This window comes from Aedes albopictus, chromosome 3 (genome assembly GCF_035046485.1).
Source record: "Aedes albopictus strain Foshan chromosome 3, AalbF5, whole genome shotgun sequence".
Taxonomy (NCBI): domain Eukaryota; kingdom Metazoa; phylum Arthropoda; class Insecta; order Diptera; family Culicidae; genus Aedes; species Aedes albopictus.
In genome coordinates, this window is record NC_085138.1 from 234,211,663 (window position 1) to 234,225,489 (window position 13,827).

Sequence of the window (13,827 nt, forward strand, 5' to 3'; positions counted from 1 at the left end):
TTACCCCCTAAAACTGAAATCCCAAGGAACACCTCTGGGACCACTGAAACCCCCTTAAAACCCCAGTAACGCTCCTGAAACTCCTTAATTTCCTCTGGAACACCTTTGAGACCCATTGAGACCTCCTGGAACGCTTCTAAAACTCCCCGAAATCTTCTGGAACACCTCTGGAATACCGCTGAAGCTCTTTGAAAATTATTGGAACACTCATCAAACCCTTTGGCACACCCTAGAACACTCCTGAAACTGCCCTGAAATCTACTAGAACATCACTGAAACCACATAAAACCCATTGCACAGTGTAAAAACCTGGACGAGATCACCGACGCAGATGCACCAAGGCACGCAGATTGCCACGATCAAACTCCTCGTGCGGGAGGTGAACAAGGCGACTGCAGTTGGCGGGAATAAAGTAGGCTGGTCAGAGTGCCCAGTGGCACTGCCCACTCAGCATGTACATGCCGCCAGATGCGTGTTACAAGTGCTTTGAGCAAAGACACAAGTTGTGGGCATGTAAAGGCCCCAACGGGAGCAAACTCTACAGGGAGTGCGGAGTGGTAGGCCACATCTCCAACCAGTGCAACTCGGCACCAAAATGTCTGATTTGCACGGCGAATAAGGGTAACACGACGGGCGGGCCTAAATGTCCAGGCATGCGAGGAGGTCGAATCAACCGACGATAATGCAGGTTACACAACTAAACCTGAACCCCTGTGAAGCAGCACAATAGTTGCTGTGGGAGTCAGGCTTGGAGTTAAATACAGACATCGCCCTACTATGGGACCCATACCACATCCCTCTCGATAAAGGGAACTGGTTAGTGGATAAGGCCAAGCTACGACGATCTGTACAATCGGTCTTTTTCCAGTCCAGAAAATAATTTTCACGTCGCACAAGGGCTTCGCAATAGCGAAGATTAACTCCGCGCATCTTGTCTAAGAGCTAGAAGGCGGATGCAAAGAGCTCACACCGACGAGGCTAGCATTGAGCGAAGTGCGGCCTACAGGGCGGCTTAACCTGCACTGAACAAAAAGATTAAGGCGTGTAAGCAGACGTGCTTCGAAAATCTCTGCCAGGCAGCCAACACGAACCCTTGCGGTGATGCCTACAGAGTAGTCATGGCCAAAACGAAGGGCGCGTCAGCACCCCCAAAACTGATGCTGCAGAAGATCGTGGAAGTGCTGTTCCTGCGCCACGATACAAGACCACGGACCCTCGTCCCTTGTACCCATACTGGACAAATCGAGGTCGCCCCGGTAACGAACGACGAGCTCATCGCAATAGCGAAGTCACTTAAGTTGAACAAGGCTCCGGGTACGGACGGTATCCCGACAGTAGCCATCAAGACGCCATCGAGGCTAACCCTATCATGTTCAGAATGCACTAAGGGCCAGAATCGCAATCTAGCGGAACTAAATTAATTACTCCTAAAGGAAGCATTTCCGACACATAGTGTCTTCGACAAAGTTGTTTAACATCAGCAGGGGCATCTATTTCTTAGAATGTAGTAGTTCGCAACTCGTCCGCATAGGTGGCGCCACCATCTAACTTCTTTGTTTTACGTCCTAGAGACTTGGCGTCTTCGGCAAAGTTGTTTATATTAGCAAAATAAACAATTCTTTCTCAGACGTCAAAATTCCACAGCCTACTGTTTTCAAGTTATTTAAAAAATAAAAACAAATCAATGAAAAAACAGTGTTTTAAGCTAATTTTGACATTTTTACCAGAAACCATGTGAGTTTATTTTTTTTCCTAATGCGTATGGCTTGACACAATCACATTGTACGGGAATATGTTGAATATTATCATTAAAAATTTAAAATAAAAATACAAATTCGAAAAAACAGTGTGAATTTCAAGCCTTAATATCTCACAAAGCGCAAAAAATCGCAACATCAAATTTTCAGCAAATACGAAGCAATACTACGTGAACAAGCTGCCAAAAATTTGGAGAGGTATTTTTTGGTGTTTTTGAGATAATAGCTTTTTAGTAATAGTATAAATATAAGTAGTGCCAGCTTGTAACTTTTTACTGGTCTCTAAAGTGGAGTTTATGTCTTCGAAAAAGTTGTTCATTTTGACTAAATAAACAACTCTTTCCTAGACGTCAAAATTCCACGGCCTACTGTTTTCGAATTATTGTATATAAACTAGATGTTATTGATAAAAACTGATAATAAAACACATTTTGATGCAATACTATGAACTAATTTTAATTGTTTTTACTTTTACGATATTTACATAGAAGTTCAAGCAAATGTCAGTTTACTATTGTCAGCATGGGTCAAGATATCTTTTAATTTTTTGCATGTTAATTTCAAAGTGTTTAAGCATAACCTATTTTGTCAATCATTTTAAATTTTAGAGCGCGAAATATCTTATCGAAAGCTTGTTTATCTGTTTCTAGATGGAAACGACGTTGATCGAAAATTGTGAAACAGAAGCTCCACGAAACTGACATGTTCATGACCTACTATGTATCGTAAAAGTAAAAACAATAAAAATAGTTTATAGTATTGTATCAAAAAGTGTTTTATTGTTATTTTTTATTAATATTATCTAGTTTATATGCAATAATTCGAAAACAGTAGGCCGTGGAATTTTAACGTCTAAGAAAGAGTTGTTTATTTAGTCAAAATGAACAACTTTTTCGAAGACATAAACTCCCTAATGTGTAAGAGTAAAAAGTTACATGCTGACATTACTTATATTTATACGGTTACTTAAAAGCTATTATCTCAAAAACACCAAAAAATACCTCTCCAAATTTTTGGCAGCATATTCACCTAGTATTGCTTCGTATTTGCTGAAAGTTTGATGTTGCGATTTTTTGCGCTTTGTGAGATATTAAGGCTTGAAATTCACACTGTTTTTTCGAATTTGTATTTTTATTTTAAATTTTTATTGATAATATTCAACATATTCCTGTACAATGAGATTGGCTTGACACATATACATTAGGAAAAAATTTAACCTCACATGGTTTCTGGTAAAAATGTCAAAATTAGCTTAAAACACTGTTTTTTCATTGATTAGTTTTTATTTTTTAAATAACTCGAAAACAGTAGGCTGTGGAATTTTGACGTCTGAGAAAGAGTTGTTTATTTTGCCAAAATAAACAACCTTGCCGAATACGCCAAGTCTCTAGGACGTAAAACAAAGAAGTTAGATGATGGCGCCACCTATGTGGACAAGTTGCGAACTACTACATTCTAAGAAATAGATGCCCCTGCTGATGTCAAACAACTTTGTCGAAGACACTATGTGTCGGAAATGCTTCGTTTAGGAGTAATTAATTTAGTTCCGCTAGATTGCGATTCTGGCCCTTAGTGGAATGGTTAGGCAGATGTGCCGTGGCTAGACAAAGGCGAATTCCCAGAGAGGTGAAAAAGGCAAAGATTCACTGCTTAAACCCGAGAAGTCACCTGATGACCCGTTGGCATACATACATATCTGCCTTCTGGACACCGAGCCTGAAGGTCTATACCGAGAAACCCGATGACTCTGGTCTCTCGGATAATCAGTTCGGCTTCCGGAAAGGTCAATTGACGGTGGACGCTATTAGGGCTGTAACCAAAACGGCCGAGATAGCGTTCCAAAGGAAGCGAAACGGACTTCCGCTATTACGTGGTCGTCACGCTGAACGTAAAGAATGCGTTCAGCACCGTCAGCTGGGCCGTCATCGAGTGCGCCATACACCACCTAGGAGTTCCGGTTAGCTTATGCCGAATTAGAGATGGGCAAAACAGTTTTTTAAAGGGAACCATTCTCAACTGAACAGTTCCTCAGAAAGAACTAGTTCTTTTGAACCGTTCTTCCGTTCAGTAGTTTTTAAGATTGTTTTGTGAACCGAAGTTTGACGTTAATACGTTGCAGTACTATTTACGTGATATGTGGCCAGCAGCAGTCAAAGCAAATCCAACTCCGCAAAAATATATAGAATTTGCCATACTGTACATTGACACATTATTTATCAACTGCTGTCTTTCGACCGGCTGCATATGTCATCGAAGCACTATTTTACAAAATAATTGCAACATTCGCTCTATCAGAACCCAATACTCGTTCATTGGAAAAACTGAATAAAAAGTTTTGTAGGACGTTAATTTTCTTGTTTTTTAGAGAACGGAGAACTACCGTTCTTTTAAAATGAACGACCGTTCAATCATTCTTTCCTTAGAACTAGTTCTTCGGAACCGTTCGCGAACGGTTCGCCCATCTCTATGCCGAATACTGGAGAGCTACTCTGCTAATCTACAACACCGAGGAAGTTAAGAGAAACTACAACATCACCGCGGGGGTACCTCAGGGGTCCATCCTAGGCCCGGTAGTATGGAACGCGGCGTATAGTCTCGAGCAAGTGTAAGCTAGTCTCCATGATACGGTATGGCACCGCTGCATGATCGAACGTGCTAGTAGTCAACCGAAACGTATAGCGACTCGAGAGTACCCACAGGCTAATGTATCTTACCCCACGTCTCCACTAGACAGCAATGTCTTTCCATTTGGCTGCCAGAAAGAGAAAATGTAACATACATGTTCAACAGCGCTGCTCTTCTTGCAAACGGCGGGAGAACATTTCTGTGTCATGTCCGGAAAAAGGCAAAATATTTATGTCTAGTGGAGACGTCCGGTGCTATGTGTGGTAGCAAGCATGATGCCTGTAGCACTAGTGGTAGCAGAGGACGAAGAGTGCTTCGAGCGACGCGACATAACAGGCGTGAGACGGATTGCCAGAACATCGTCTGTGTTGAAGTGTCAGTGGAATTGGATTCCTCCAGCATGGGTTGATGGACACAGGTTCATACCGAGCACGTTTAAATGGACGAGCAAGCCCCATAGCGAGGTGAACTTTCACTTGACACATTTTTGTCAGGCCATGGGAGCTATAGGTGGTATTTGCACAGATTCGGACATGCAGGCTCCGCCGCATGTCCAGAATGCGCAAACTGTGACGGGACCGCGGAGCCTGTGCTCTTCGAATGCTCACGCTTCGTGGAGCAAAGGTCAAGTATGCAGGAGGTATGCAGTAGAGATATCACACCTGACAACATTGTTGAAAGGATGTGCACGGGGCGGACAAGTGGGATTCCGTTACTTCTGCGGTCTCCCGAATCGTATTAAAACTACAGAGAAAATGGCGGACCAACCAACAGAAAGTTGAGTTGGCTTCCTCATCCCCATCTGGAAGCTCGAGTCCAACGGGTAGTCTATGGTACTAGCCAGGACCTAACCTACCTGGAGAAAGAGGACAACATAACGCGTTAGCTGGTGAACGCTCACCAATAGAGAGAACTCATGTACGCCCCCACCCTCCTTCGCGGAGTCATCCATAATGGGCGTTCCGCGAAGGTAAGGAAAAGAGAGAAAATGAGGTTATATGATAATGACTACTGGTTTCGTTTAACAAGCTTACTGGTCTATACGTAGGTTATTAGATAGAAGAAACCAGTGGGCTAGAGATTGTGAACCTAGTATCTTCTGCGAACACATCTAATAAGAGGATGTATCTCATTCGATGAACTAAAAATAATCACTACAATATTTTGCAGCTTGTGACCGTGCTCTTTGCTAGCATTGAAAAAAGCAGATAGATTAAAAAACAATTTTAATACTTATGTTTCAGCCATACAAAATCTCTAGGAGAGCCAAAGTGGAAACGATGACCCTATCATCCTTATCTAAATTTGCCATAATGTAGATTGTCAGTCACGAATCATCATCAATTCCTAAACAACACGATTTTAACCCACAACAGACGTCTGACCGGTTGCATCCGCCCAATCTATCCGCCATGAATAGCTTCAATGTTTTGGTCATCAAGACTTAGTCTGCGTGGCCCGTGACGCAACTGCTGATTATTTATGCATAGCAAAACGATCGCCGCAAAACGAGCCCCGAAAAACCATCGCTATCAACGAACCGCACACTAGGTACTGGGTCTTTGGTTGTGCAGAAATCGTGTCAACCTCCGCCGTTGGCGCCCAGTGATTGTGGGAAAGGTATACGCGCGATTACCGACCGGTAATACGGGTACTAGTTTGTGTTGATACCTCAAGTGGAGCGGTTGTCTTCGAACGGTTATCATCGCGGTCGGGTTATTTTGAGACGAGAAACGATGTCATCTTCGGTGGAAAGCCTGGAAAGGTTGGTGGATGATGCGTTTGAATTGATTGTGATGAATTGGAAACATTCTGATATTTTTTTAGAAAGGATGCAGAGGATTACGACCCATTTGCTCATAGGAATACTAAAAAACCAAACACGTGAGTAGCTTTGCGTATAAGATGGATTAATAAAACATAAAACAATCGTGGATGTTTTAGAACCATCGGAAGCTTCATTCATCTGGTGAAAGGATCCTTGGGAACGGGCATCATGGCCATGCCACTGGCGTTCAAAAATGGTGGTCTGTTATTCGGTACGATAGGGTCCATAGTAATATGCATTATTTATGCTCATTGTGTACATTTGTTGGTATGTTGCCGGTAGATTCTTAAATGAACGTTTTGAAACTGAATTCACTGTTTTTGAAGGTTGGTACATCACAGAAACTGTGTAAGAAAACTCGTACACCTGTACTAGACTATGCAGCGACAGCTCACAAAGCATTTGATACAGGACCACCAGGAATCAAACCGTTGGCTAAATATGTATCGTAAGATGGGTCCTCTTGAATCGTACTTGAAAAGGTTTGCTGATCATTTTTTGAATTCTTTGCAGAGTATTCATTGACTGGATGTTGGTGATAGACAGCATCCTATCCATCTGCTTGTACATCGTCTTTATAGCAGAATCGATGCAAGGCGTGATTTACAATCTGAACGGATTAGGTTGGGATACTCGAATATACATCCTACTACTTCTGATTCCCATCGTAGTTATTATGCAAGTTCGGGAACTGAAACAGCTTGTCCCATTTACGGCCGTAGCCAATATGCTCATCATCGCCTCGGTGGGAGTTTCGTTGTATTTCATCTTTAGCGAACCGATATCGCTTGCTGACCGGAACATGTGGCCTCAATGGACGACTTTTCCCTCATTTGTCAGGTAACCTTATGATCATGAAAACTGAGAACTAGTATTGATCACACACCTTGAACATCCACAGCACGGTGCTCTTCGCAATCGCTGGCATCAAGACGGTTCTCCCGATTGAAAACAAAATGAAACACCCTCAAGATTTCCTTAGACCTCTCGGAGTGATGCAAAGTGGTCTTGGTATTCTCACGGTACTCTACGGGGTAACCGGATTCTTCGGCTATGCCCAATACGGAGAAGCTACCAAAGGATCGGTTACTTTGAATCTACCAAATGACAACGGGTGAGTGAATGTCTCGAACAAACTACAACCCAAGACGATTTTTTCATCAACGATTTTGCAGTTGGGCTGAAACGACGCGACTCCTGTCCGCCATTGGCATTCTCGTTTCCCTGGGATTCACCCTGTACATCCCCATGGAGATTATCTGGCCCCGGTTGGAAGCGAAGATCGCCCTGAAGTGGCACAACTTGGCGCAAATCAGCATCCGGACCGCGTTGGCCGTCTCGATGGTAGGGTTTGCCCTGGTTGCACCCAAGGTTGAGTCGTTCATTGGACTGTTGGGATCATTTGGGACAGCTGTGCTCTCGGTGCTGCTGCCGGTTACTGTGGATGTACTTTACCGATGGCCGAATGACTTCGGCTGGTGCCGATGGAGGTTGGTAAAAGATGGAGCGTTGATTTTGTTTGGACTTTTCGTGCTTACTGTGGGGACGTACTTTGGGATACTGGACATTGTTGAAATATATCGGTGATAATGTAACCTTTAATATTATCAGACAATAGTAAAAAAACATATAAAAACTCGAATAGATAAAATGTATACACAATAGTTCCGAAACAAGTACAAATCATGCGAGAACAGAGTAACGCTTGATCCACCTTTCAATCAAAAAGTCGTTTATACAGTGTGCGCAATGAACTATCGATCCCATTCAGTTATCCGGTTGTCGTCGTATAACCTCATTGCATACCTACATGAATTAGCATAAGGAATTCAATGTTCGACACCACCGCTCCAATAAAATAAAGTGGGTGGCTTTTGACAAAACTCAAAACCAATGCTGCTGGTTTCAGTTTACCATATCGCTTACTGCCATCCTCCTTAAGCGTGCAACCATGAAGACCGGTTTACAAGGGGCTGTCCATAAACCACGTGGTCATTAGGGGGGGGGGTTTCGGCCAATAACCATTTTGTATGGAGAAATAAAAAATTTTGTGTGGACTAATGACCACGCGGGGGGGGGGGGTTGGTTGAAAAGTCCCAAAAAAATGACCACGTGGTTTATGGACAGCCCCCAACGACAACCGTTTGAAAGCATCGGAGAATAGGGTTCATGTTATCTTTTTTACTCCGTTTATTCTATTACCACTGTTTTATTGTTGTGGGAAGCAAAACTTGTCAATATGAGCAGTATCGTCAAGCAATAAATACTAAATGAACACGTCTACACTTGGGAGACGGGACTCGCTCAAATTGATACATTGCAGGCTGGTTGACATCTCAGGTGTGAATACGTGTGAAGAAACAGAGCATGCGCTAAACTAGGTTGGGTGTTGTTCTGCCCACGGGTATTCAATTTAGGTGGATTCGATTTACAGTGCTGTTGTACGATTATTGTGTGACAACAGGCATACAGCATGAACTCTTTGCGACCTAAATTGCAAACGTTATTAAACGTTATTTGGACTGCAAAACGGTGAGTCGATAAGGAGAGCATCCAACATTGCTCTGGTCATCACAAGTTCCTACCTCATGTTTCTACGGGTTAAACGATGAAAAAGACCGCCAGCTTAGAGTTCTGTGTTTAGTTGGTAGTATAGCCTGGGCACTATTGTCTTTTTACTTCAGCTAGATTGAAGAGGTACGTCCCGAGCGTCTGTTCACCAAGGAGGTGCGGCACAAACAGCGTCTGTTCTGGCATCTAGCGACTGATTATGAAATGCTCGTCCACCGAAAGTTATACCTAAAGTGGCAGACCCACCACTGACGCTGCGGTGAACAGGTCCTTCGTCAAGGAGTAAGAAAATCGTGCTGTGGATATTCCGGAAAGTGGAAGCATAGAAGATCATTGGAGATCAAGAGTGCCTTCATCGCTACAGATGAGAATAATTTTGATGAACTACGCTCCCGGAGAAAGCAGTGGAACACAGATAATACCTGGAGAACGACAGAAGAGCGAATGAACGCCAAAATCGCAACAGAGTGAGCGAAAACACGAGGAACCCAAGCCGTAGCCCGACAGCGCTATTCGGCTCTCGGAAAGGAAGTGAAATGCTCATGTAGACAGGACAAAAGAGCGTGGGCTGACTCCCTAGCTCCTCTACGATGTTTCAGCTCGCCTTAGTGCGACTAAGATAAATGCTACGATGCCCGTGAAAAACTCTTCTGGACAGTTATTGACCGACTCGGCTGACCAGTTGAAACGCTGGTTCGATCACTTTGGAAAGCATTTTGAAGCATCGGCCACGCCACGGCCACGCACAAATGTCCCAAATGGATGATAACGTGCCTCTGGAGCCGGCCTTCTGATACACTAATAGGTAATGGGCCGTTGCCCAAAACATTTTTGATTTTACCGTGTGCCGATCAAGATAATCAAGAAGAATTCCGCAACAGCCGGATCCTCAAGCGTTGCAGGTAGTAAGCCTTCCTGGAATCTAACGTCTAACCGGAAGATATAGCTGGGCAACCTGGAAATTCACTGTACAGACTTTCCTGGAACTCGAAGATCTCTGGTGCGTTGTGAAGCCGAAGATGATGTACAACGGAACCTACGAAGCCGTGAACGTAGACAAGGATCGCAAGGCAAGAGCGAAGATCATCCTACTTCTTGATCCCATCAATTATGTTCACGTCAAGGAAAGGATGTCGGCGACAGAAGTTTGGCTGAAGCTGGAGAGGGGCTTCGAGGATTCGGGACTGAACAGGCGAGTCGGGCTCCTCCACAAATTGATCAAGACGGACCTTACATCGTGCGAATCTATGGGCGATTACGTGAAACAGATTATCTCGACTGCTCATTAACTCAACGAGATCGGATTTACGATTACGGAAGAGTGGATCGGAACGTTGCTGCTGGCTGGTCTGCCCGACCAGTACCGTCCAATGATTATGGCTTTGGAAAACTCGGGCATACCCATCACTGGAGATATCATAAAAACGAAACTTCTTTTAAGAGGTCCAGACAATGGCTTCAAGTGTTTCGGCATTTGCAGCAAAGAAGCGAAGCGGAATTTTCGGTAAGCAAGTGAAGAAGTCATATCCTCCCAAGGGGCCGAAGTGCCGGAAATGTGCAAAGTACGGCCATCTTCTCCTTCTTCTTCTTTATGGCTCTACGTCCCCACCGAGACTTGGCCTGCCTCGCTTCAAGTTAGCGTTCTTTGAGCACTTCCACAGTTATTAATTGAAGGGCTTCCTTTGCCTGCCATTGCATGAATTTGTATATTGTGAGGCAAGCACAATGATACACTATGCCCAGGGAGTCGACAAAATTGTCCCGACAAGAACGGGAATCTAACCTGCCGTCTGCGGATTGGCGATCCATAGCCTTAACTACTAAGCTATCTGGAGATCCTCCAGATAGCCTAGTGGTTAAGTACCTGAAGTACGGCCATATAGCGAAGGAATGCCGCAGCTCGAAAAAGGACAGCGCATTCTGTGCCGAGCAGTCAACGTTGGGATCGATGCCAGATGAAAACTGGTACTTTTCAAGCGTGCATATGAGAGCACGATGGGCGGACCAGGTGGAACGTGACCTGGCGAGAATTGGGCGCGACCGAGGATGGAGAGCGGCAGCCACAAACCGAGTATTGTGGCGTACTATTGTTGATCATGTCTTGTCTGTATCATGTATGACGCGCAACAGCAGTATACTGGAGAACATCAAACCTTCAAGTGGTACCGTAACAGCAGCAAACGGAGGTAGTGTGAAGATCACTGCGACGGGCTCATCTGCCCAAGCAACACACATGTTATATATTAGTTACGACAACGCAAGTTTTGGTTGTATAGAAGTTTATTTGACGTTATTCCAACAAAATGTTAGAATGATGTGCAGCTACTGCCGGATCTGTTTGCGAATCTACTATCGGTCAATCAGACCGTAAAGAAGGGCCACATCGTCATCTTCAACAACGATGGGTGCAAGGTGATTGACCGGGACGGCGATGTGATCGCTACTGGAAGCCATCGAACCGAACTGTTCAAAATTGAGCAACGGAAGCAAGGAAAATCAAGCGCTTTAGCATGTTCATCAGCCGGATGCTTGGAGATCTGGCACCACCACCGGTTGGGACACCTGAACGTTAACGGCATGCGCAGCTTGGCCAATGGACTATTGACTGGTGTCAACATCGTTGAAGGTAGCATAGCTGATTGCAAGGTATGTTCAATATGCAAACACAATCGACATCCGATTTCCAGCAAGGATTTTGCGCGGAAGGTGTACTGGACGTGGTCCATTCTGAAATTTGCGTACCGATGGAGACCAAATCGCTTGGGGGAAGCAGCTATTATATAGTTTTTGTGGACGACAAGTCACGCAGGATGTGGACGTACTTTTTGAAATCGAGGTCGGAAGCTGAGGTCTTCAAAACTTTCCACGATTTACACGCAATAATGGCGGAACGACAATCTTGAAGAAACACGGAATCGTCTGCCAAACAACAAATGTGTATACCCCGGAGCAATGTGGAATGGCGGAGCGTGCCAACAGATCCATCGTGGAGCATGCTAGGTGCATGTTGCACATGGCACTGCCGAACGGATTATGGGCGAAGGCTGTTGCTACTGCCGTGTACCTGCTGAACCGTTCTCAAACCGAAGGTCATGACGTCACCCTGGTCTGTCAAGAAGCCGGATCTGTCCCATGTTCGGATTTTCGGAACTCGTTCCATGGTCTTCGTTCCAAAACAAAAACACAAGAAGTGAGACGCAAAATCTGAAGAATACGTTCTGACAGACTTCGGAGAGGAAACCAAGGGACACAGGCTGTACAACCTAAAATCGAAGATGATTACAATCAGTCGAGAGAGGAACTTTATCAATAAAGGTGAGATTGTCCCAGTTCAAGCATCGAAGAAGTCAGGCCAGGAAAATCATTCTCATGGAGCATGAAGAGCTGGTATCCCTATCACGGAATGAAGTCCAGGATGGAGTACCAAGCGAAGACGAGGACGAGGAATCCTTCACCGATGTCAACGATGAAACCTCCGATGATAACGACGCGATCTTGAGTGAAGTTGAAGATGCTGAGATCAACTTGACCCCCGTGCTCCCACTGAGACAAAAATCATATCCATCTAGGTCGAAGCGCAGCGACCGGGAACACATACTTACAGGCAAGTACAAAGATTGTATAGTTTCAACAAAAGATCTCCCCAGTTCCCTTCCTTCTCAGAAACAAAAAAATCATACTCCCGGGACCCAGAAACCAGCGTGAGTCCAACGAGGGTACAGCATCCCGAAGCGAGGTGCCTATTTCACGTGACGAAACTGATGCCACCGGACCCGAGAGCCAGGGTCAGTTCAGCAGGATCGCAAGGTCCACTTCCGAGGCTAGGATTTCAGCAAAGGCTGAAATACACCCTACACCCATCAGGATGCACTGGCGCTTGATGACTCTGAACGGTGGAAGACAGCAATGAGTGATGAATGCCAAGCGCTCATGGAGAACAAAGTCACCGTTCGCTTCGATACCTTTTTGCGCTTGTTGTCAAGCACAATCTTCTAGTCGACCAGATGGACGTCGTTGCCACTTTTCTCTACAGTGACCTGGACGAGGAGATATATATACAGTAACCCCCGTGTTTCGAGCAACCTGGTAAGCGGTCAATGGTCTGTCGTTTGAACAAAGCCCTGTATGGACTAAAGCAGTCAAGTCGTGTATGGAACGCGAAATTGGATGCAGCCCTCAAGAAGCTTGGACTGAAGCCTTCGAGGTACGACCCGTGCTTGTACTACAAGTTCAGCGGCGGCAAGATCTTGTATATCGCAGTCTTCGTGCGGACAACCTAATACTGTTTTCCAACGACGAAGACATGAAGGACAAAATCAAGGCCAAAGCTAAGCAGCATGTTTCGCATGAAGGATCTCGGACTTGACTGGTTCTGAGCAGGGACGTGCAATTTTGAAAGGAAAACATGATGTACGTAAGCTGTAGCAAATCGTTTCCCATGCGACGAGACTGCTGCGATGCTTCATAACTGACGTGTTGCAGTGTCGTTCATTATTGCTACTGAAACAAGTGTGTTTGAAAATTGAAGTGAAACACTTTGTATTTTCGTTTCAATTGTGGGTCATTGAAAAATTTCAATGTGCTAAAAACACTATTTAAAACAATTTTTCAAATAGTGGTGCACGCCAATAGAATGATCATTATGTTTTATGAAAAAGGAACACAAGTTCGACCGCTTAAATCCAATTAACCGGCGCCCGTAACCATTGAGAGACTAACGCGCAAGATTGAGGCACTACTGATCTGCCGAGTGAAGCACAAGCTACGCCACCCTGAAGAGAGACTACTGAGTGGTACAATGAATGAGAACGTTTTCCGAATCGAAAAGAAAGACTCGTATAGTGTTTCAAACAGATAAAGTGACTCATTCAAATGTTGCATGAAAGTGTATCATTGAAACGAAATTAAACGACCCTGGACTCCTGAGGATGCGAATTTCGCGAACGGAGGATGGTATAGCGCTAGATCAAGACGCCTACTTTAAATCGATTTTGACCCGTTTCAAGATGCAAGAATCGAAGCTCACATCAACTCTGATTAACACCG

At 44.5% G+C, this 13,827-nt stretch overlaps 2 protein-coding genes across 9 annotated transcripts in view; one reads left to right on the top strand and one right to left on the bottom strand.

Annotated features, from left to right (window-relative positions):
• The window catches only part of LOC109401709 (ras GTPase-activating protein raskol), a 441,723-nt gene that overhangs the window by 269,881 nt on the left and 158,015 nt on the right, over window positions 1–13,827 (bottom strand). The window lies entirely within an intron of this gene.
• LOC109407862 (proton-coupled amino acid transporter-like protein CG1139) lies at window positions 5,605–7,803 on the top strand. The gene is made up of 7 exons (XM_019681044.3): window positions 5,605–6,147; window positions 6,210–6,266; window positions 6,327–6,477; window positions 6,537–6,658; window positions 6,724–7,050; window positions 7,112–7,324; window positions 7,386–7,803. Exons 1-7 carry the CDS (start codon window positions 6,119–6,121, stop codon window positions 7,795–7,797), a joined length of 1,311 nt encoding a protein of 436 aa, XP_019536589.3. The 5' UTR covers window positions 5,605–6,118; the 3' UTR covers window positions 7,798–7,803.